The 25,024-nt window shown below is 37.6% G+C and overlaps 1 protein-coding gene across 9 annotated transcripts; it reads left to right on the top strand.

Moving 5' to 3' along the window:
* The first annotated feature begins 4,998 nt into the window (after positions 1 to 4,998).
* Positions 4,999 to 24,022, top strand: LOC137179625 (NACHT, LRR and PYD domains-containing protein 12-like). 9 transcript variants are annotated; one of them, XM_067584492.1, is made up of 13 exons: positions 5,002 to 5,117; positions 5,515 to 5,643; positions 6,323 to 6,394; positions 6,739 to 7,018; positions 7,985 to 9,833; positions 12,766 to 12,939; positions 13,754 to 13,927; positions 14,769 to 14,942; positions 15,681 to 15,854; positions 16,302 to 16,475; positions 17,038 to 17,211; positions 19,128 to 19,301; positions 20,342 to 24,020. In XM_067584492.1, the coding sequence occupies exons 4-13, from the start codon at positions 6,748 to 6,750 to the stop codon at positions 20,364 to 20,366; spliced, it is 3,363 nt and encodes a 1,120-aa protein (XP_067440593.1). In that variant the 5' UTR covers positions 5,002 to 5,117; positions 5,515 to 5,643; positions 6,323 to 6,394; positions 6,739 to 6,747; the 3' UTR covers positions 20,367 to 24,020. The 9 variants fall into 9 exon arrangements, with proteins under 9 accessions (XP_067441181.1, XP_067440763.1, XP_067441009.1 ...); XM_067584662.1 differs by lacking the exon at positions 13,754 to 13,927 and having other exon boundaries at positions 5,001 to 5,117; positions 20,342 to 24,021; XM_067584575.1 differs by lacking the exon at positions 15,681 to 15,854.
* Positions 24,023 to 25,024: the final 1,002 nt, after the last annotated feature.

Here is a 25,024-nt window from a genome sequence, read left to right as displayed (position 1 = left end):
AAATGTGGCAATGCTGCACCTTCCTGCAGGGTTGTGTGGAGGTGTGGGCGTGTTTATTTGTGCTTTAGAACATAACCACCTTGAAAGAATCATAAAATAACTTTTTATTGCTCTGATTCACGGCTTTGTTCTTGCTTGCTCTCTTCCTTCACTCTCTAGCTCCCTCAACCACCGCTGCACTCTCTCTCTCTCTCTGAGCCGGGGAGGAGGGGCCAATTTTGAATGCTGTGTGTTAACAAACACCAACCAACAAATCCTGCATAGTAAACCTTAAATAATGATAATAATAAAATATAAAATACAATTTTACAAAATGTATACAATAACATAAGTGAATGAAATAAAATAAATAATGTATAAATATCATTCTTAATCAAAAGCCAGGCTCAAGAGGTACGTTTTAAGTTTACATTTAAAGATATCTACACTTCCAGCTACTCTCAGATCCCAATGAGACTGATCCAGCAGCTCGGAGCATAAAAGCTGAAAGCTGCCTCACCAAAGGTTTCAGTCCTGGAACAGACAACAGACTCGTGCCTCGTTTCATTCATTTCTTCTTTTGTTTCTTCTTCTTTCACCTGTACTGACGGAGGACAGTATGAGGCTGTAAACTAAACACCAGAAAATACCTGCTTCACATTTGAAGACAGCACACAGTCTCACACGTCTACGGTCTTTTTGTCATGAAAAAGTCCAGACAGATTTCCAAAGAGAACAACTGGAGATTTTGATAAGCATGTCCTGATCACGACCAAATCACAAGAAAGGGAGAGAGATAAGATGTGCCCCCAGCAACTTTTACAATTATCTTAAGAAAGTCCGTAGATGTAACACCAGAGCCAGTGTAGTAAACTGAAACCTTTATAGATTTAAGTCTATGATGGATCAAGGTTTGTGTCTGTATGCTGGTGCCATGGAAGGAATAAACCTCCTTTAACTAAGGAGTCGCACTTTGATTAATTACATGGAGAAACAGAGAGACAGAAAAAAACTCCAATAAGTCATTTCCGTGCAAATAACATTAATGCTCTAGCTTCTTAAATTGCTGCTTTTCCTTGTCTCAACTTCACAGTAAACTGAAGATCTTTGGGTTTTGGACTGTTAAGTCGGACGAAACAAGACTTCTGATGACATTAATTTGGGTTCTTGGAAACTGTGATGGGCATTTTTCACTGTCATATGATGTTTTATAGACCAAATGATCAATCAATTAACCAAAAAAAAAAAAAACTGCAGTTATTTTGCGCAGAGAAGGTGTCAGAGTAGATTGATAAATGTTTTAATACAAAACAGTATGTTGATTTTTTGTGTACTAACTCCCAAAAGGTGTCAGAATTAGTGCATAATGTTTACACTTTATAGTGTAGAACGAAAACATAGTCAGTTTACACTGAGGTCAGGATACTCGATTTCTGATCATTTACAGATAGATAGATAGATAGATAGATAGATATAGATAGATAGATAGATTTTTTAATCTTTCTTATTGAAGAACAATATAATTTCCTCTGCAGCCTAAGCTGAATGAGTCTGAGTGTTGAGTATTGAATGTTCATCCAAAGCACACAACAGTTTGTCATTTGTTTTCTTTGAGCCTGAAATCACTCACACCCCTTCAGTGATCTATAAAATCTCTCGCTGCTCAACTCAAACAAAGTGCCTGGCTCAGCAGAAAGAGGCTTGTACAGATCCAAATCTGAGACCCCCTCGACTACACAGAAAACACAGACCCTCCCTGCTCTTTGTAACAAGACCAAGCTGCTAAACTTCAGGGGGTTTAAACTAACTGAACCTGGGAAGAGCTGGACAGAGATCAGGACGGGGGATGGAAGGTCAGTTTGGTGGTGTAATTTGCGGAGTTTGTGCATAAATAAAGCCAGGACAGAGTCGGGATAAAGGCAGGAGAGAGCTGATACAGAGCTGGGAGAGAGGCGGGACTGAGGCAGGATAGAGGAGGAGGTTAGAGAAAAGAAGAAGTGAGGCGGTCAAGGAGGATGTAAACTTGTTCCTTCGTTGTTTCATAATGATTTTATTTATTTATTTTTTAACAAAACCTTACAAGGTTTTTCAACACAAACACAAACAGCTCCAATAAAACAAACAATAGTCATGTCAAGTCAAGTTTATTTATTCAGTATAGCACATTTAAAAACAACCAAAGTGCTGTACAAATTATAGTGCAATCAATCAATCAATTTTTTATTTATATAGCGCCAAATCACAACAGAAGTCATCTCAGGGCACTTTTCACATAGAGCAGGTCGAAGCCATACAATTCAGGCAGAATAACAACAATCATAACAGTAACAATAACAGCAGCAATAGCAATAGCAATAGCCAGGGAAGGACGCCAACAGGACTGTGAAGGGACCGCAAAGGCTTGGCCTGCAACCCAGGGTTTCCTGCGAGATGAAAAAGCACAAAAAACTCCAGGGAAGAAGCCAAGTTAGTGACATGTATTGATCTTACATGAATGCATACAGACGGAGAGGAGGAGGAGGAGAGAGGAGCTCAGTGCATCATGGGAAGTCCCCCAGCAGTCTAGGCCTATAGCAGCATAACTAAGGGCTGATCCAAGGCGAGCCTGGTCGGCCCTAACTAAGCTTTATCAAAAAGGAAAGTTTTAAGCCTACTCTTAAACATAGAGAGGGTGTCTGCACCCCGGACCGAATCTGGTAGATGGTTCCACAGGAGAGGAGTCTGATAGCTGAAGGCTCTGCCTCCTGTTCTACTTTTAAAGACTGTAGGAACCACCAGTAAGCTGCATTCTGGGAGCACAGTGTTCTAGTGGGATAATACGGTACTATGAGCTCTTCAAGATATGATGGTGCCTGACCATTAAGGGCTTTGTAAGTTAGGAGAAGGATTTTCAATTCTATTCTAGATTTTACAGGAAGCCAATGTAGCGAAGCTAAAATGGGAGAAATATGATCTCTTTTTCTAGTTTTAGTCAGTACACATGCAGCTGCATTCTGGACCAGCTGGAGAGTCTTTAGAGACTTGTTAGGGCAGCCTGATAACAAGGAATTGCAATAATCCAGCCTAGAAGTAACAAATGCGTGGACTAGTTTTTCTGCATCTTTTTGGGAAAGGATGTGCCTGATTTTTGTGATATTACGTAAGTGAAAAAAGGCAGTCCTTGAAATTTGACTCATGTGGGAGTTAAAGGACATATCCTGATCAAAGATAACTCCCAGATTCCTTACGGTGATGTTGGAGGCCAGGGTAATGCCATCCAGAGTAGCTATATCATTAGATAATGTGTTTCTAAGGTGTTTAGGGCCAAACGCAATAACTTCAGTTTTATCTGAGTTTAGTGGTAGAAAATTGCAGGTCATCCAGGTTTTTATGTCCTTAAGGCATGCTTGGAGTTTGTTTAACTGATTGGTTTCATCTGGCTTCATTGATAAATATAATTGGGTATCATCTGCATAACAATGAAAATTTATGGAGTGTTTCCTAATAATATTACCTAAAGGAAGCATATACAAGGTGAATAATATTGGTCCAAGTACAGAACCTTGTGGAACCTGGATTCATCATTAACATGTACAAACTGAAATCGGTCTGATAAATAGGACTTAAACCAGCTTAATGCAGTTCCTTTAATGCCAATTAAATGTTCCAGTCTCTGCAAAGGATTTGATGATCAATTGTGTCGAATGCGGCACTAAGGTCTAACAGGACAAGTATAGAGACAAATCCTTTGTCCGATGCAGTTAGGAGGTCATTTGTGACTTTCACCAGTGCTGTCTCTGTGCTATGATGCCTCTAAATCCTGACTGAAAATCCTAAAATAAACTATTGTTATGTAGAAAGTCACATAAATGATTAGAGACTGCTTTCTCAAGGATCTTAGAGAGAAATGGAAGGTTAGATATGGGTCTATAATTGGCTAACATGCCTGAATCAAGAGAAGGCTTCTTAAGAAGAGGTTTAATTACAGCTACTTAAATGACTATGGTACATAGCCTGTTACTAAAGACAGATTGATCATATCTAGTAAAGAAGTGCTGACTAAGGGTAAGGCTTTCTTAAGCAACCTAGTTGGGATTGGGTCTAAGAGCCAGGTTGATGGTTTAGATGAAGAAATCATTGAAATTAGTTCAGAAAAGTCGACTGTAGAAAAACAGTCCAAATATATGTCAGGATTTACAGCCTATGTGTTCTGCCTCCCCACAGATCACTAGAGTGACACAACTGGGGTCTGGAGCGGGGTCGCTGCCAGTCTGACTGAGCTAGTGATCACTGTGTCTGGCTCCTCATCACTGATTTCAGCTTGCTGCAACTGGTGTCTTAGTGGATTACGTGGCATCAGCACTGCCGCCACTCTCTCTGCCTCCTCCAGGGCCCCATTGAAGGTCATTGGGGCTATAATGCAGAGATGCTTCTTCAGCTGTTTTGGTGCGAACCCCTAGATGAAGGCATCCAGGGCAAGTTCTTCACATGTAGCTGGGTTGAAGGTGGGGTAGATGTGTGTAGAAGTGCACATCTGCAGCGTAGGCTCCTAGGGTTTTGCTGTGGTATTGAATCAGCTTTGGCATCTCCTGAATCATCTGCCTTCTGTTTGGCCAGTGCCAGCCAGTGGGGATGCGGCTGATTGGGTGTGCCATTGCCAGTCTCTTTCCAGTCTTTTTCTGCAAGTTATCAAAAAATAACATTTGCATTTTGGAACATAGAACAGCAAACTTAATAAACTACCTAGTCTACCACTAGGCATTATGGGAAATGAGGACTGTTGCTACAATATATGTGTGTGTTTATGTATGTAAACATGAAATGAGAGAAAGTAGATATAAGCTACACATATTACAGCACCAAAACACTTTAGTCCTTTTTCCCTTCTTTTGGTGGCTTGTCAAAAATTGTCTCACAGTATGAAAGCGAGAAAGCTTGGAGCAACTTTACAAGCAAAACATTTATCTCTGTCTGGAGCAACTGTCACACACACACGCACACACACACACACACACACACACACACACACACACACACGTGACCTCTAGTAAAGAAGAAGGGGGGAAGCTCAAACAGGAAGGAGTAAAGGTGAAAGTCCGTAACGACTCCTCTCTTAAGTCAACAGGGCACAAAGAAGAAACCAGCATGTCTGTGGCAAGGTGAGTGTTAATATCGGGGCTGCAAAGAATGATTACTGTTATTATTGATTAATCTGCTGGTTATTTTTCAGATTAATTGTTTAGTTGGTTAAACTGTGTCAGAAAAATACTGAATCACAGTGTTGACGTCTTCAAACGTTGTTTCCTTTGTTCTTTTCCTGGTTTCTGTGTCCTCACGGTGTGGTCAAAATAGAAAGCAGTCACAGTTAAGAATGACACACATGTTTACCTGAAGTCTGTTTGTTGGATTTAAACCAGGGTCAAAGTTTATCTTGTGGTTGTAGTTAAAGTAATGTAAACTAATAGAAAGCTAATAACTTGAGAGGAAGGACTGGTTTTATTATACTGTTTATGAGTGTGTGTCTCTAGTGTTACTGGTTTACCTCTCACACTCCAGAAGATGAATGATTTGAAGGAAGAGGAGGACAGAGCAGTGTCTTATGTCCAGCTGTCTGTCTATGAAGAGTGACCGGTCAAAATATGATCCTCCAGACCTCAGTAATGAACCTGGACCTTCAGAAACAAAGTAAGAGACTGTTTCTACTGTAAACTGACCTGAAGATGATTCAGTGTTGAAATGTAATTTAAAAACAAGCACTATTGACTGACAACCCACACTCTACTACAACCATCTCCATCAGTTATTAGTGAGAGTCTGAATATCGTCTGCAGCAAGTTGAGCCATCTAAATATAAAGTTGCACCTGATGTGTTTAGCAAAGCTCATGAAAATGATTGTAAATGATACAGTCAAACTACATGCAGACATCAGACTCTAAAAACAAACTGTTAATTTACAGGACATAAATATGCAGGATGTGTGTCATATTCATGCATCGAGTTTACACATTTAGAAGTTCAAAACTCTTTGATCTCACATCTGTTTTCAGCTGTAAATAGAAAAAGAAGCACAGACCTAATATTCATAGTGTGTACAAGATGATGAGTTCTTAAACCGCTTCATACAATCATCAAAATCACAGACTGGATCTGCTGAGTATATTGATCTTATCCGGTGTCACAGAGAGCTCAAAGAGAAATAACTTACTGTCAGCATCATTAGTAAGGACTAGAACATGAATTATCATAACTAGAAACAGACAGGAAGGATGAAACAGGACGAAAAAGTGTGATATTACAGGAGGATAGTCACTGTAGCCTACTATTAAAATCCTGTGGTTTGTCCTTTTTGCTTTCCTTTGACAGCTGTCACACCAGCGTTAACGAATCAAGCAAAACACGTAAAGACACCACTGTTAACTGAACCACAACAAACAGGTGAGTTATGAAAGCAGAAGACTAATTGGACCTTGTGGTGAGATTTTTTGTCAACAATTCTTTAAGACTGAATTTTTTTCTCAACATTTAATCCAGAAAAATGAAAATTTTAACAGGTAGGCTTTCATAACTGAGAAAACTTGATCCAATAGAAAAGCCCAGAACAGCTACTGAGTAGACTTTTGGTGAGATGTTTTTACTGAAGATCCTCTCAAGTTTCTCTGACACTTGAATGATTGTGGCCAAACTGGGCTTTTTGTCAAATCAATCAGATCCAGTAGAAACACAGAATGAATTTCTTCTGGCAGACAGACAGCAACACAACTGTTCTCTTATTTTACCAGAGAGCCGAGATGACGAAGAGTGACCTCCTCAACATTCTGGACGATTTAAATGATAATGAATTTAAGAACTTCAAGTGGTACCTGAAGGATGAAAAGGTGGGCGACACTGAACCCATCAAAGAGAGCCCTTTGTCGAAGGCAGAGAGGCGGGACGTGGTGGATCTGATGGTGCAGAAATATGAATTTGCTGGAGTTGTGGGGGTGATCAATAGTATTTTGAAGAAGATCAGCAGGAATGATCTGGTGGGGAAGTTGCCAAACATCGTCTCAAGAGCAGAAGGTCAGTCACAGGAAGAGACAAACATGACATCACATCCAGACAGCAGATCTGTGAGGAGAAACAACCTGTGTCATTATATTTTTCATAATTTTAGATGCAGTCCAGACAGTAAGCATTTGGACAGTTACACATACTCATTTTTTGTTCTTCTGGCTCTGTGCCTCAGCACATTCAATTTAAAATAAAGTAATTGATAAGTCTCAGCTTTAAGTTGAGTAGGTTTACGTCAACATAGAAAGAACTGTGAGGGAGATATAGACCTTTTTCACACATAGTGCAAATCTCCTCCGCTGACCAACAGACACTCTGAGACATACAATACTTCCTGGAGGATGGTGTCACATTATGCAAGTAATTTGGGGGGTTGTTATCAGATAATTGAAAGACTGTGGGTGCAACTGTGAAAAACATGCCTGAACTCTTGTCAGCTGGGCAGTGAAGTAATTCTGGTGGTCCTACAAAGTACTGTAAGTTACTGTAATTGGGATTGTGGATCAGAGAAACTGTAAGTTTACTATGAATGAAAAATGCAGTATGAATTAAATGTATTATTTTATTAAATTTATTATTTCCCCAGGTAGATTCCTCCTGGAGACTGCCAGTTTATCTGCCATCTATACACATAACATGTACTTAACAAAAGACTGTAGATAAGAAAAGTAGATCAGCTGAATGAAACAAGAGGTCATTACACAGAGCGATTTAACTTTGTATTTAAAGTCCAACTAAAACTTAATCTAGCACAAAATATTGTCTAGAAGTCTACATAAGTTGGTTTCCACTACTTAACATTTCACTGTTTGTTGAATTTGTTACTTTTACACACAGATTTACAGTACCCAGGTTACTACTGTGCATGTTAACACATTTCCTGATTACCCACATAACCTTTTTTCTCTGGTTATGTAAGTGCATGTTTACACACTGATAGTTGTTCAGATCTAAATTTTTATTCTCTTTCAACAGATTGTGATCTACAGGAGATTACAAATAAATATAAGATCAGTCTGACGAGGATATGTCAAAATGTGACTGAAGGAACTGATGAAGCAGAAAGTAGAACCCTGCTAAACAGTATCTACACTGACCTCTACATCACAGAGGGAAAGAGTAAAGACATTAATACCCAACATGAGGTGTGGCAGCTTGAGACAACTTCCAAGATGGAGACTCTCCATGACACTCCAATCAAGTGTCATGACATCTTCAAAGTCTTACCTGACCAACAGAAATGCATCATCAAAGTTGTTCTGACAAACGGTGTTGCTGGCGTTGGAAAAACCTTCTCAGTGCAGAAATTCACTCTGGACTGGGCAGAGGGCTTGGAAAACCAAGATCTCAGTCTGGTGATTCTACTTTCGTTCAGGGAGCTGAACTTAATCAAAGATGAGAAGTACAGCCTCCTCATGCTGATCCATGATTTCCATCCAACATTACAGAAGGTCACAGCAGAGAAGCTCAGAGAAGATGACTGTAAAGTTTTGTTCATCTTTGACGGCCTGGATGAAAGCAGACTTTCACTGGATTTCAAGAACAGGAAGGTCGTGTCTGATGTCACACAAAAGACATCAATCAACGTGCTGTTGACAAACCTCTTCAAGGGGAATCTGCTTCCCTCGGCTTTCATCTGGATAACGTCCCGACCTGCAGCAGCCAGTCAGATCCCCCTGACATGTGTTGACAGGGTAACAGAAGTACGAGGGTTCACTGACAACCAGAAGGAGGAGTACTTCAGGAGGAGATTCAGTAATGAAGAGCAGGCCAGCACAATCATCTCACACATCAAGACATCCAGGAGTCTCCACATCATGTGTCACATCCCAGTCTTCTGCTGGATCATTGCTACAGTTCTGGAGAATGTGTTGAAAAGCAGGGAGGGAGGAGAGCTGCCCAAGACCCTGACTGACCTATACTCACTCTTCCTGGTCGTTCAGACAAAGAGGAAAATGCACAAGTATGATGACGGATGTCAGATGAGTCCGCAGGTTCAACCAAAGAGGAAGAAGTATGATGAGGGACATGAGACGTGTCCACAGGAGCTGACAGAGGCTGACACAGAAGTTCTTCTGAAGCTGGGGAGGCTGGCATTTAAACATCTGGAGAAAGGAAACATCATGTTCTACCAAAAAGACCTGGAGCAGTGTGGTCTTGATGTCACAGAGGCCTCTGTGTTATCAGGAGTTTGTACAGAGATCTTCAAAAAAGAGAGTGTGATCTTCCATAAAAAAGTCTACTGCTTTGTTCATCTGAGCGTTCAGGAGTTTCTGGCTGCAGTTTACATCTACCACTGTTACACCAACACCAACACTGAGGTACTGGAGGCCTTTCTGGGGAAAAAAAACAGTGACCCATCTCTGGATGTCTTTTTGAGGAGTGCCATGGAGAAATCTCTCAAAAGTAAAAATGGCCACCTGGACCTGTTTGTTCGCTTCCTTCATGGCCTCTCTCTGCAGTCCAACCAGAGTCTCTTAGGAGGCCTGCTGAGTCAGACAGAGAACAGTCAAGAAATCATCCAGAGAGCCATCAACAAGTTGAAGGAGATGAGCATGTACTATATCTGTCCCGACAGAAGCATCAACATCTTCCACTGTCTGATAGAGATGAATGACCGCTCAGTGCATCAAGAGATCCAAGAGTTCCTGAAGTCAGAGAACAGATCCGAGAAGAAACTCTCTGAGGTCCACTGCTCAGCTCTGGCCTATATGTTGCAGATGTCAGAGGAGGTTCTGGATGAGTTGGACCTGAAGAAGTACAACACATCAGTGGAGGGACGACGGAGACTGATCCCAGCTGTGAGGAACTGCAGAAAGGCTCAGTAAGTCCAAATGTAATTAATACTATAAATCAGTGTAGATAAGTAGTTTAGTTCTTCAAATATAAATTATATAAAATTCTTATTATTGTTAAAATAATGCTCTACTTGTTTATAGCCGAAATAATATGTCAGTTATATTTGGTAACAGGTTTTCTTGAGCTGTTTCAAATGTTGAGTACAAATAATGTTAATTTTTCAATTGGTTGTGTTTATTGCTGTTAAGTTGATGAACACAGTTATTCTATTTATTTCTAGTAATTATTAGATTTTACAGTTTTTTTTCTTGTGATGGAGGCATATTCAAACCTGTTAAAACAAATGAAGGACCTTAGACGTTGTGGTTGAGGTTTATCACATAGCAGCATTTTATACAAATTTGTGTAATTATAAATATCTAATTGTGAAATGGGTGAAAATTAATTTCAACTATATTTCACCCATATTTTACGGCGCCCACAGTTGTTAACTTTACTTACATGATAGCTAAGCTCTCCATAACAGTTGTTTCCATGTCTGTACCCCCTTTTGTTGCTGAATTATAAGCCTTCAAACATGCACCAAGGTCAAGGTTCATGGATAATTATTTCAAAACAGGAGCCATGTAGAATCTTCATTCTAACAATTGTTACTCTCCAGGTCGAGACCTTTTTACATTGTATTTGGTTTAGCTCTATGACAAAGTTTTAATGTTCTCATTTCCTGGACAAAAGCCATCCCAAGACTAGTTTCAAAATGCAACTTATATTTGAAGGCCCAATATATAAAATGAAGCTTTTGTTTGTTTGTTTGTTTGTTTTTTTCTTTTTTAGTGGAAAAAGTGACCAAAATGAGTCACCATATAGGCCATTACTATAGGTTTGGAGGAAGGCCTGCAGTGTTTGGTTCAGATTTGGGTTAGGGTTAGGGTTAGGGCTAAAAAGACCAACCAATTGTCATTCATGCATAGGCTACTATTTACACAACCCTGGAGATTTTTTGTATCTTTATGATTCTTGGTTTTGGGATTTTGAGTCAGCATGACATAGCCCATTCAATCAGAATCTGTTTTATTAGCCAATGTGAGTATACAAAGAATGTGTCTTGGCATTTGCTCCCAAAAAACGCGACACAGAAGAATAAAAATACACATAAATAAGATAATAATAATAGTAATGAAATAAACAAAGTAATATTAATATTTCCAAATTCAATTAATCCCTTTTGCACTCTAAAATAGACATTTTTATTGAAAGAATGTCCTCAAACAGTTAGATAAAATAATAAAAATAACATAACAGCTCAGATAACTACACAATACAAAGACAATGATTCAAAAAACATACTCAAACAGTCCTCAAACAGTTACATAAAATAATAAAAATAACATAACAGCTCAGATAACTACACAATACAAAGACTATGATTCAAAAAACATGCAACTATGTAGTTTCATCGATAGCAGCGTCCATAGCAACCACCATAGCAATGACAGAGAGCTTGCAAGAATCTCCGTTATAACTGACAAATCAAACATCATATACATTCACTGAATGAAGATCATGAAAATTAATTTCACATTTTTCACTAGAAATGTTATCAAAATGCGTTTTAATGCAGAAACTATCTTAAAATATAGAAATTTCAACTGAGAATAAAAGGAATGGCAGAGATTTTTTTGTTTGAGCAGACAGAAATTTGACAGTAACATGACATTTTGGGTTGTCTGCTGTCAGGCTTCATTCCATTTCAAATATATATACTATATATATAGGTAGTGGAAATTTTGTGATCAAGAAGAAAATTTAAATTTTAAACATATTATGCTTTACTGACCAAAATATGATGCCCAGTTCAGTGAAAAAGTCTAGGGGACTGTGTAGGCTACATGATAAGGCTTTAGTCAACTACAAATCCCAAACTGCATTGCCCCAAGAAATCAACCAATCGCAAGGCTTCAAATTCTGTTTACTGTATAGTTTAAGACTGATATAATTTTATTATACATAAACACCTTATTTTCTTTGCATTTCAATATACAGTGCAGTATTTTTTTCCTGATTGTAAGCACCTATCTGCAGTACTATATAATATTATACTGAATACAGGTTATGTTATGGCTTTAGCTGGCGTCTTCACCATAGTAACAGTTGCTGAGGATAATGTAAACCTTGAATTGAAGGTGAAATAATTAAAACTGGCCATGACCTTTCATATTGTTGAATTATCAAGGACACTTTCGTATTTTGTGTTGAGAAATGTTCAAGATATTACAATCAACAGTAAGGAAATTAAAATAAAGAAATAAAAACAAGGATAAATTCTTGTGATTAAATGTTGAGTAATGTAGCGGTTATATTTTAAAAAAAACAGTAACAAATGAGAACACATGCTGCAGACATGAGACCTACTTCTAACTATTTCATGAACTTGGTGAGACTAGGTTGTGGGATCAGATGACATAGACAGACTGTGCACATTATGGAAGCCTCAGTGTAACTCATTTTCTCTCCCTTCATCTGCAAGATTAAAGCAAAACAAAGATTTAAGTCTGCAGGTATCAGAGAGAGTGATAAGAATTATTGTTTTATTTAAATACAGTGAGACATGATTAGCTGAACTATGAGTGCTCTGGTAGCCTACTGGTTAAAATGCATCCCAATGTTCAAGCAATGCTCATGATTCGATTCTGATGGTCAATCTCTGTTACATGTCATTCCCTGTCTCTCTCCCTCTTCTTTCTTGTTATCTCTCAACTGTCATTTTACATTAAAGGAATAAAATGCCCCAGAATTTATTTTTTTAATTTTAAAAAAGTTTAGCTGAACCACTGATGTGAAAAGCAAATGTCAATCAAAATAGGGAATGTCAAACTGTTTTGTGATCAAATGCATGAAGTAAATATAAAGTGTCATCTTTCATGATAACATATATTGTAATATATGTGTCATGACAGACTTTCTGGCTGTGGACTCTCAGACACTCACTGTGAAGTTGTGGCCTCAGCTCTGAAGTCCAACCCCTCCCATCTGAGAGAGCTGGATCTGAGCCACAACAAGCTGCAGGATTCAGGAGTGAAGCAACTGTGTGTTGGACTGGAGAGTCCAAACTGTAGACTGGAGACTCTAAGGTCAGCTCACTGGCTGTAGCTTTGGTAGTTTTTTCTATACATTAAATCAAAATCCTTTACTGAAGTTTAAAATATTTGTTTCATACTTTTTTGGGGATTTGCCTGAGCACAAATCTGTAGAATCTAAGTTTTTCGGAAATTTAAAATCCACAGTCTTGTTCTGTGTAAAAATGATTCCAAGGTTTAAACTAATATGAGGCTTAAGAAGTCTGGGTTAAACATATCAAGTAAGTATCTTTGTGTTTCTTCAGTGTTTCCTTGCTGAGCTGCAGTGGAGTGATCGTAACTCAAAGAGGGAATTCTGTACTAAATAGTCTGTAACATGTTTTTATTACACATACCTACTCAACTACCAAATACAGGAAGAAGGTCATAAAATGTAATGCAGGTCTAGACTGTAAATTAAAGAGTATGGTCTATAAGTGCTATATGTGAAAAATTCCCTGAGAAAACTTATGTTGTAATTTGGTGCTATATCAAAAAATTGGCTTAAAATTGACTTGACATGAATTAAGAACAAGTTTTTAGTCAAACATGTCTGATTTCATATTCATCCTCTAATTACAGACTTGACTGAGTTGAGCAGCATTTTATTACTCATTGTCGATGTGATAATGTGTCTGAATGTTGTAGTGCCATTTGGATGATGTCTGTAGAAGGCTGACATTATGATGATCTACAATAACACAATGACAAAGTCACTCTACTCATTTTAGGGAAAACTCCATTGATGAGGACAATAATGTTGAACAACATATTTAAATCCTGATTGCATTGCATGGATTTTTATCTACATCATTTTTTCTTTATTCAGATTGTGGCGCTGCAGTTTGTCAGACATCAGCTGTGCTTCTCTGGCCACAGCTCTGAAGTCCAACCCCTCCCATCCGAGAAAGCTGGAGCTGGATGAAAACAAGCTGCAGAATTCAGGACTGAAGTTGCTATGTGATTTTCTGAAGAGTCCACACTGTAGACTGGAGAATCTGAGGTTAGTTCACTGACTGTCTGTTACTTACTTACTATTGTAGATCTTAATGTTTAACAACTAAACCCACTTTATGTACATACATAACTTACATCCATGTAGTTATTTTTTTCTTTTTTCCATAATTATTTTTTTTACTGAACAAACGTTAGTCTGTAGTTATTAAAGTTGACTGATTCTTAAGAAATATGTATAAAATGTCCAGTGTTAGTTGTTAAAATAAATTCATGTTTCTAATTTTTGGTGGAATCATATCTGTATACAGAAGATCCTTGCAACTAATATCTGTTTTAAATTGAGTTATTTTTAAGTTTATTTGTTGAAAGAGAAATATTTCATTATATTCTTTAATGTGTTTTAATGAATAATGTCTGATCACACACACACACACACACACACACACACACACACACACACACACACACAGGGACACAGATCAATGCAGGTGTTTCAAGTATGAATATAGTATTTTTTATGACTCAGCATCGACATGAATAGATGTCTGAATGTTGTGGTGACATTTGGATGATGTCTGTAGAAGGCTGACATGATTATCCATAATAACACAATGACAAAATTCCTCTACTCATTTTAGGGAAAAGCTCATTCATGAGGTCATAATAATGTTGAACTACACATTTAAAACCTGAAAACATCTGATTGCGTTAACTGGATTTTTATCTACACAACAACAAACAAGAAACCTGGTTTCTGTAATCAGGGATTAGAGAAACCTGGTTTCCACAGGTTGATTTCTCCTGGAGAGACCTACACATTTAAAACCTGAACACATCTGATTTGATTATAAATGGATCTTTATCTACATCATTCATTCTTTATTCAGATTGTGCCACTGCAGTTTGTCAGAGATCAGCTGTACTTCTCTGGCCTCAGCTCTGAAGTCCAACCCCTCCCATCTCAGAGAACTGGATCTGAGTCGAAACAAGCTGCAAGTTTCAGGAGTGAAGGTGCTGTGTGATTTTCTGGAGAGTCCACACTGTAGACTGGAGACTCTGAGGTCAGTTCACTGACTGTCTGTTACTATTGTTGATCGTAATGTTTAACAACTGAATTTAATTCATGTATATATAAACTTACATCCATGAAGTTAATTTCCTTTTTCCATATTTTCATTTTTTACTGTGCAAACATTCGACTATCTTTATAAAAGATGATAAGATAAGATGATTCTTAAAGAAACTGTAGAAAATGTCCACTGTTAGTTGTTAAAGTGAATTAATGTGAATAATTTATGTTTATTAATGTAATGTTAATTTAATGTTAAAAAGTTAAATTTGTATACAGGAGATCCTCTCACCTAAGGTCTGTTTTTAATTTATCAAGTTTACTTATTGAAGGAGAAATATTTCTTTATTATATTCTTTAATGTGTTGTAATGAATAATCTTTGATCATTGATATTGATCCATCAGCACACACATGTACACACACACGCACATACATACAGGGACACAGAGAGATAATTGCAGGTGTGTAAAGTATGAATCAAGTATTTCTTATTAATCAGTTTTGACAGGAATAGGTGTCTGAATGTTGTGGTGACATTTTGATGATGTCTATAGAAGGCTGACATTGTGATGATGTGATGAATAACACAATGACAAAGTCACTCTACTCATTTTGGGGAAAAACTCATTGATGAGGATATTGTAATGTTGAGCTACACATTTCAAACCTGAACACATCTGATTGGTTTATAAATGAACTTTTATCTACATCATTTATTATTTATTCAGACTGTGGCGCTGTCAACTGTCAGAGATCAGTTGTGCTTCTCTGGCCTCAGCTCTGATGTCCAACCCCTCCCATCTGAGAGAGCTGGATCTGGGTGACAACAAGCTGCAGGATTCAGGACTGAAGCCACTCTATGACGTTCTGGACAGTCCACACTGTAGGCTGAAGACTTTGAAGTCAGTTCACTCACTGTTACTATTGTAGATCTTAATGTTTAACAACTGAACCTAATTTATGTACATACATAACTTACATCCATGAAGTTAATATTCTTTTTTTTCCACATTTCCATTTTTTTACTGTATGAATTGTAGTCTGTAGTTATAAAAGAGACTGATTCTTAAAGAAACTGTGGAAAATGTCCACTATTATTTGTTGAAGTAAAAATAATGTTTATAATTTCTGGTCAAGAGTCACATCTGTATACAGAAGATCCTCTCAACTAATATCTTTTAAATTGATCAACTTTACTTGCTGAAGGAAAAATATTTTTTCACTCTATTCATTTTAGTGAAAAGCTCATTGATGACGACATAGTAATGCTGACCTACACATTTAAAACCTGAACACATCTGATTGCATTATAAATGGATTTTTATCTACATTATTCATTCTTTATTCAGATTGAGTCGCTGCAGTTTGTCAGAGATCAGCTGTGCTTCTCTGGCCTCAGCTCTGAAGTCCAACCCCTCCCATCTGAGAGAGCTGGAGCTCAGTGGCAATGAGCTACAGGACTCAGGGGTGAAACTGCTGTGTGAATTTCTGGAGAGTCCACACTACAGACTGGAGACTCTGGGGTTAGTTCACTGACTGTCTGTTACTATTGTTGATCTCATTGTTTAACTACTTTGCACTGTGTACATACATAACTTACATCCATGAACTTAATTTTGTTTTTTTTCCATATTTTCACTTTTTTCCTGTACAAAGTTTAGTGTATGGTTATAAAAGGCAGATGATTCTTAAAGAATCTGTAGAAAATGTCCACTGTTAGTTGTTAAAGTAAATTAATGTTTATAATTTTTGGTAAAGAGTCACATTTGTATGCAGAAGATCCTCTAAACTATCTGTTTGAAATTGATTAAGTTTATTTGCTGAAAGATAAATATTTCATTATATTCTTTAATGTGTTTAAATGAATAATGTCTGATAATTGATATTGATCCTTCAGAACACACACACGCACACGCACACACACACACACACACACACACACACACACACACACACAAACACACACACACACACACAAAGCTCACTGATGAGAACATAGTAATGTTGAACTACACATTTAAAACCTGAAAGCATTTGATTGGATTATAAATAGATTTTTATCTACATCATTTATTCTTTATTCAGATTGAGTCGCTGCAGTTTGTCAGAGATCAGCTGTGCTTCTCTGGTCTCAGCTCTGAAGTCCAACCCCTCCCATCTGAGAGAGCTGCATCTGAGTCATAACAAGCTTCAGGATTCAGGAGTGAAGCTGCTGTGTGATTTTCTGGAGAGTCCATACTGTAGACTGGAGACTCTGCGGTCAGACACCATTTTTCTACTTCTGTGCTGAGATTAATATGATGTGAAAGTTGTGGTTACACTAAACTGCAGACATCAAATCAAATCAAATCAAATCAAGTTTATGTATACAGCATGTTTAAAAACAACCAGAGTTGAACAAATTGCTAAACAAATTATAGTAAAAGGCACAACAGTAGCGAGTGAAATGGCATCATTAGTAAAAAGGCACAAATACAGTAAAAAGGCACAAATAATAACAAGGAATGGCAATGATAAAATACAAGGCAATATCAGGATATGTGCACAAATGCAATTCAGAAAACAATAACACTTCTAAGATCAATTCATAGAAAATAAAACATGATAAAAAAGATCATAAATACACTAAAATACTAAAACCACTAAGAGCAACCAAACACCATTGAAAACATGTACATCTTGAGTTTTGTCTGACTGCTGTTTATAATAAGGGAAATTGTGCAAGTTACAGTGTGTAATACTTGCTTTAAAAAATAAGTAGGAACAATGTCCAAGGCACAGGTGGTGGACTTCGTGGGAGAGATTGTGTCATAAATGTGGGACAGAGACACAGGCTGAAACTCACAAAGACCGTAAGTGATCAATTTTCGTTGAGAAAGAAAGAGTTTAAATAGTCCTCACTGTGGTCGGCACAGGACAGGTGGCAGCAACAGAGTTGAGAACTGAATGAATTGTGGAACAGAACTTTGGGACTGTGGGAATTTCTGGAGATAATGGTGGCAAAATATTTTGCTCTTGCAGCTTTGACAGATTGCTGATAATTTGCCAGACAACCTTTCAGTATATCAAATAAAACCTATAGCCTATCTTTTTTCTATTTGTGTTTTGCCTCTCTACATAGTTGCCTAATAGCACAGGTGTTATTGTTCAGTCATGGCTGAGTTTTGGCTTTGGCTTTTCTTACTTTCAGAGGGGTGACAGAGTCCAAGATGTCTCCACAGATTAAATTAAACTTTGTAACCAATTGGTGATACCTGTGATACCTCCTCCATGACCACTAAACCTGGGTGAGCTAAATAAGTCACAATCAGTGGGACAAAGTTCTAAGGGCTGGCTATATTCATCAGACTCCAACCAGGTTTCAGTGAAGAACAAGAAATCTAGGAGGGTAGAGAAGATAAAGTCATTTAGTCATAATTAACTGTGAACCTCTGAAACTCTGTTTTTTGTCTTTTATATTTGACAGTTTTTAACCTGCACCCTGTTAGTTTCAGGAGTTCAGAGTTTCCGTCTTCTAAACTTTAGGGCTAGACAAAAAATAGATTTTCTGGTTAATCACGATTCTTATGTGAATGATCAACAATGATTTCTTGATATCCAGAGATCAATTTTTGCATTTGAGCCTTTACTCAGTGAATTTGTACATGTACATTTTGTTGTGTGTCTGTAGTGGTTACTTGTTGTAAATGGTTCAGTTAGAGTAGCATGATGTGTCAAATGTTGACTATGTGGAAATCAAGTTATTACAACTTAAAATTTTAAGTTAAAAGTAATGTAGAAGCTAGCTGCTATATTAGCTGCCTTGAGTCATCACAATCCCATCAACCGTGATGTGAATAGTTTCAGTCTGTCGACCTGCTGCAGTTTGCAGGACTGTTGTGACTCAGCTGACTCTGGCTGTCTCGTAGGAGATCTAGAGATCAGAGTTTAAGAGGTGAAGTCACTACGTCTTTATTGAAGAAGCAACATGTTGTCATTAATATTGAGAGCTATTTTTCACTGTTTGTATTTGATAGTTTTTAACCTGCATCCAGTTGGGTTCAGGTGTTTGGAGTTTCCATTTTCTAAACTTCTAGATTCTAAACTTTCATCAGCTCTGAACAGATTACGAAACATTGAATGATTTCAAGCATGAACTTTGTCTTCTAAAGTGACACAATTTATTCTTTATTCAGATTGAGTGACTGCAGTTTGTCAGAGATCAGCTGTGCTTCTCTGGCCTCAGCTCTGAAGTCCAACCCCTCCCATCTCAGAGAGTTGGATCTGAGAGGAAACAAGCTGCAGGGTTCAGACATGAAGCTGCTGTCTGACCTTAAGGAGAGTCGATACTGTAGACTGGAGACTTTGAGGTCAGTAGAGAGTTGGAGTCAGTCTGTTCTGGTTTCGTCAGTATTGTATTAAACACAGTCAGTATCAAAGCAAAGATCTAGTATTACTTGGTGAACCTCCAACCTTCTCAGTGGCTGCTTTCCTCATTGAAGCTGTGAGGGGAGAATGGTGATGGACTTCAGGATTGGACAGAAAGACAGACAGAGAGAGAACAGTCAGCCGATCAGATCAGCAAGAAGCTTGTTGTGATCATGTGTTTGAGTTGATATGAAGATGACTGTTATTGCTGTGTTCATGTCTGCAGGAAATAAAGCTGGATTACAGCTGACAGCCTTACAAAATGTATAGAGACAGTGGTCCTCATCATCAAACTGTTGTACCATCAAATCTGATCTGAAAGTGTTTGTTCTCTCATTTCAACACTAAAGAATTGATCAGTTCATTATGAGAGCTCTAAGATCAGTCTGCCTGAAGTCTGTTAATCACTGACTTTGATTTCACAGAACCATCATTACATTTAGAAACCATGTGGTCTTTATACAGACCAGAATGTCTGCTGAAGTCCAGGAGTCACAGCAGGTGTTTAGCTAAGAGCTCTGACTGATTGTCGTGTGATGATTTAACAGCAGGAAAGATCTTCAAATCCCACAGAGACTCTGTAGCTTTTAAACTTTTATGACAGTTCACATGTATCAACAGTAAATCCATCAGTAAACTGATGAGTGAATGTCTCTGTTTCTGCAGTAATGATGTGTTAATGACTCTTAGCAGTTTATTTCCTCTGTGTACTTGTGTGAAATCTGCAGAGTAAACAGATTTGATACCAAAATTATCTGCAGGTCTGTGAGCTTGGAGCTCAATGTGTTCACTCCAACATGTTAAAATGAGAGCTGAAAGGAAGCTGGCTACGCTGCACAGCTGTTCAACTTCTGGTCTGTACAGGACTGAAGTCCCTGCTGCTCTTTATACTGGATGTGCTGCATCACTTACTGACAGCTGATGAAGTGAGTCTCACTAAACGCTGATTTATGACCTCTGTTGTTTCTTTTTCTCTCATCAGCTGGAAGGGGAGGTGCCCTGTGTGAGTGAACATCCAGGACTGTGTGTTGACGGAGGATCAGCAGTAACCTGATGATCCATCTGTCATGAGTTTTGATCTGGATTATGTCATCTTCACTTAAGTCGCCTAAGTGACTTACCTGACATGCCAGATGATTTGTTACACAGAACCATTTGAGAAGTCATCCATTAAAACTGTTTGGAAAAGGGCAGGCACTTTAAATCACCTGTGGTTTGGACACAAACGCATAACTTGAAGCCTGACAGGATGGATTCTCACGTGATCTCACAATGTTGTGATCTCATGATGTTGTAATCTCACAAATCCAGCTGCCTTGCAAGGTAAACATCTACAAGAGGAACTGACTACAAACTGAACTCTGGATTTCGTTGAAGTCAGCACTTAACAAATTTGTTATACATGAGCTGTTTGATGCAGAAAAGATAAAAAAAACCCCTGGCCCTGGGCCCATATTAATCTAGCATCTCAGAATCACACTGAGAGTTAACCGAGGACTAAATCTAATTTATGAAGCAGTTTACTCTGACTGTCAGCAGGAGAAGGATTACTCCTGGGAGAGAATGAGACATCGCTGTTTTACAACAGTCAGAGCAGCAGAGTAGAAATAATGATGATGTGTTGTAGTTTTCTCACTGTCTGCATCACACACAAAGTCAGTCTCAGAAATTATTCTGTTTTTGCCCAAATAATTTTTTAATAAGCTCACTGTCATCAAGCGCTCCCAAAACATCTCTCCTCTCAGGGAATATCTCTGCCTGAACTCCATCTCCCGCAGCTCCTAAATATTGACAGAGATAGGAATCATTTACCAAGTTTGGAACTTTGATAAAACACTTTTTCTCCTAAAAGTAGGACCAGAGATACATCACTTTAACCATTTTTGGCCAGTTAGGAGTGATTTCCTGCTCTGAGATGCTTGATAAATATGGGCCCAGATGTGAAAGATGTGACAGATTGGAAGCCCGCAAATTTTATTCAGTTAAATTCTGAAAGAATTTATCATTGGTCCAGAAAACCTGCATGCACAGGTCAAATCATATCTTGGTCCTGTTGATAACAACATCAAGCCTGTGGTGGAAAAACATATTTTTTGATTCCAGTCTAAGTTTTGATGATCATATCAGCAGCATGTCCAATCCTGTTTTCCCCATTAAAAAAGATTAAAATAAAATATGTAAAACTAGCACAGAACACTGCTGCTGTCAGACTTTTAACTAAAACCAGGGAAAGAGATCACATTACTCCATTCTATTGATTACTTTTAAAGGCTCTTCATGGCTCCAGATTTCAGAGTTGCTTTGTATGTAAATATTAAAGGTATCTAGCTTTTATATGCAAAAATATGATTTCAGAATGAATGGTTCATATCTCATAATGATATTTAACAAGTCATTTGTATTGGGCTGTAAGTAAACACTGGTAAGCCAATCAGGTGGCTTTAACAATAACTATATAATTTAAACTTGTAGGCGAGATCATGTGATTCAGCTGTGTGATCCAGCCCTATGCAATCACATCCTTTACATCTTTTTTCTACATTAGTGCAGCATCTTGCGTGTATTGTACAACACTGCACACAGCGATGATTATGCAAATGGACTGTGGGCACAACTTCATTAAAAACATGAAATTTATCTTCTCCACTGTCCAACTCATCTCCAGCTAAACCCCCTGTTGACTTATATGTCCTTACAGGTCTCTTCAACATATCCCTGCCATCAGCAGTTTAAAACTAACGAATCATTAAACAAATAAAGCCACAATTTGCATGAATGCAGCTTGTTTTTCTGTAACTTCACACTGAGTTCTGGGAGATGAATCAGTGCTGATTATCAGCACAGATAAGTATGGGCCCTGGTCTTTGCTGTCAGGGCTGTGGATCAACCTGTTTGAGGAGCTCAGTCTGTTAAGTCATTATCTTCCTTTAAATCACTTCTTAAAACTCACTTTTATCCACTGATCTACTGATTATTTTTGTGTTATATGCTGTACATCTTAAATGTGACTGTTATGTCTGTTTTACTGGTTCATTTTCTTCCTGTATGTTTGTGTTAGTTTTCTGTAAAGCATTCTGTAACATTGGTTTTGAGAAGTTTTATACACTTCTGAAGGGAGGGTGGTGGGAAACAAAGACCAAAATCTAACTGCAGAAACATCTGTGGAAATAAATTAACTTGCAGCATTTTATCCTGTGTCAAGCTTCACCTTCATGTATACATCTATTGTTGATTGTATGTTATGATTGTATTTATTTTTTCTTTCTTTGTGTATTTGAGTGAAACTGTGTTAACTTTGTTGTGGATATCTGTGGATCTGTTCTATTTTTTTGCCCAACCACTGGACCACCAGGACACGCCACCTGAGTTTTTGGTTACGCTTTATTTTAAAGGATCATTATTCTTATAATTTCTTATTATTTTCTTCAAAGTGTCCAATAAAGAGTTGTCTAATTGTAATTTGGTTCTATTTATAGATTTACATTTCGACCATAGTCATTTATCATTGAAAACTTTATTCTCATATACTTTATGTTTAATTGTATGTTTTTCTGTAGACAAAACATGTTTGTATGTTTGGCTGACCTGCTGTGAACTGACTAAAAGACTTTAGGTTATGCTAACTTAGCAACTGGAATTCATAAACAAATGATTCATTTAGGAAGTGATCAGTAATGATAACCAGCTTTCTTTTACCCACATCTCTGCAAACCTCTGAGCAGGGAAGGAGGCAACCCCTGGTCCATTTACTGCCTCATCATGTAGCCTAGACGCTGTGTCATCTCTTTTGTCACACGATCATTGACAGTGAAAGCCCATTTCTGATTTTATTGTTGTTTGCACTATAGACTGTTATCACATTGCAGCGCTTTACTTACAATTTTTTTTAGACAACTTACTTTTATTTTAGATGTTTTATATGGTCTATGGGCATAAATCACTATGAGATTAATAGTGATTTAATAGTAACAAACCTTAAATAGTAAGGTTTGTCAATTTGTTGTATGCAGCGATGTATTTTCTGAATGTGTTTTCTGAATGTTGTGTTTTCTATTTTGTTAATGGGTTTCACCCAATGTTGTTGTGTTTTGCACCTAAGCACCACCATATATTTGTTTGTGTAAGGACAAATATTTTAAACATCAGCAGAGTTGAAGGTGTTTAGATCAATCCTGCCTTTGACCACCAGGTGTCACCATCTGCACACAGTTAACAAGTTTAAAGCTCTGAACACTCAGAACATTTTGGAGGGAAATATTGTTCCTTTTACTGCACTGCATTCCTTCTACTATATTTATATGGACATATAACATGAGATAAATATGACAGTTATCGGGTGTGGTCAGGTGTTGCATCTCCAAAATATCAGCCATGTTTCAGTTTGATGAAACCATAATTTTTACACCTTATCTAGAGATTTTAGACTGACTCGACCTGTAGAAGAGCAGATGATCCTTTAACTGATCTGAGAGCAGGGGACTCCTCAAAACTGGAAAGCATAGGTTCACTTTGGTTCATTTTTGTCAACTTTCAATGCATTCATGTTGTTTTTAGCAGCTGTCAATATGTAATTATACACAAAACCAATAAGAAAAACCATCACGATAACATGATAAACAACATGTTCAAATCTTTAGTGATAATCACTGAAAAAATTATTATAGAAACATTTTAAGGTTGTATAAAATGTAGTTTCACTATTCATACACACAAATAAAGAAGAAAAACATGTCAAGTCAATTTTATTTGTGTACTCCAATATCACAAATCACAAATTTGCCTCAGGGGGCTTTATAGACTACAGCAACACAACATCCTGTCCTTAGACCATCGATTCAAATAAGGAAAAACTCCCTAAAAACCCTTTAATGGGAAAAAAATGGAAGAAACCTCAGGAAGAGCAAGAGAGGAGGATCCCTCTCCCGGACGGACAGATGCGCAATAAATTTTGTGTGTACAGAGTATATCAAGAAAGACAAGTAACAGAAAGACAGCATGGGACAGAGTAACAAAATTATAATGGATTTATAATATATATGAAGAATGTGATGAAGAGGATGAAGAGCAGCTTCCAGATGCCACCAGAACAGAATAGGACCTGAGCCATGTGACCTCCATCACCATGGAGACCTGGCAGGAGGACAGACTACACACACACACAGGGGAGACTCACATCACACCAGAAGAGACAATTCATTATTCACACAAGAGGGAGAGAAGGATAAAGACATTCAAATAGAGACAGAGACATGAGAAATAAGATGATAATACATTCCATTTCCATGTAAAGTGATTTTATTCTAACTTGTTTTTGTGCCTTTTTCATCAAAAGTCTAAAAATATGAATAATTCACAGTTTAAAACATTTCTTCTGTATAGACATAAATATGATATTCTGTGTCCTACATCAGCACTGGTTCTCTCAGCTTTTCTCTACATGACATACAAATAAAGTAAAACTGCAACGATTAGACGATTAATTGATAAACAGTAAATTCATCTGAAACTATTTATTAAAAAATATCATTTTTGGTTCCACCTCCCCAGATGTGATGATGGTGTGATTTTTCTTTATCATACATGACAGTTTACTGAATATCTTTTGGTTTTGGCCTTTTGGTCGGACAAAACAAGACATTTAAAAACGTAACCTTGAACTTGTAAT

This window comes from Thunnus thynnus, chromosome 1 (assembly GCF_963924715.1).
Source record: "Thunnus thynnus chromosome 1, fThuThy2.1, whole genome shotgun sequence".
Taxonomy (NCBI): Eukaryota; Metazoa; Chordata; class Actinopteri; order Scombriformes; family Scombridae; genus Thunnus; species Thunnus thynnus.
The sequence above is the reverse complement of the archived record's forward strand: the minus strand, read 5'-3'. Positions and strand labels throughout refer to the sequence as shown.

Coding starts and splice junctions, on each gene's coding strand:
- LOC137179625 (XM_067584492.1), top strand. CDS start 6,748: ATGACGAAGAGTGACCTCCTCAACATTCTGGACGATTTAAATGATAAT. Junction 13,928..14,768: donor TGTAGACTGGAGAATCTGAG/GTTAGTTCACTG, acceptor TTCTTTATTCAG/ATTGTGCCACTGCAGTTTGT. Junction 19,302..20,341: donor TGTAGACTGGAGACTTTGAG/GTCAGTAGAGAG, acceptor TTCTCTCATCAG/CTGGAAGGGGAGGTGCCCTG.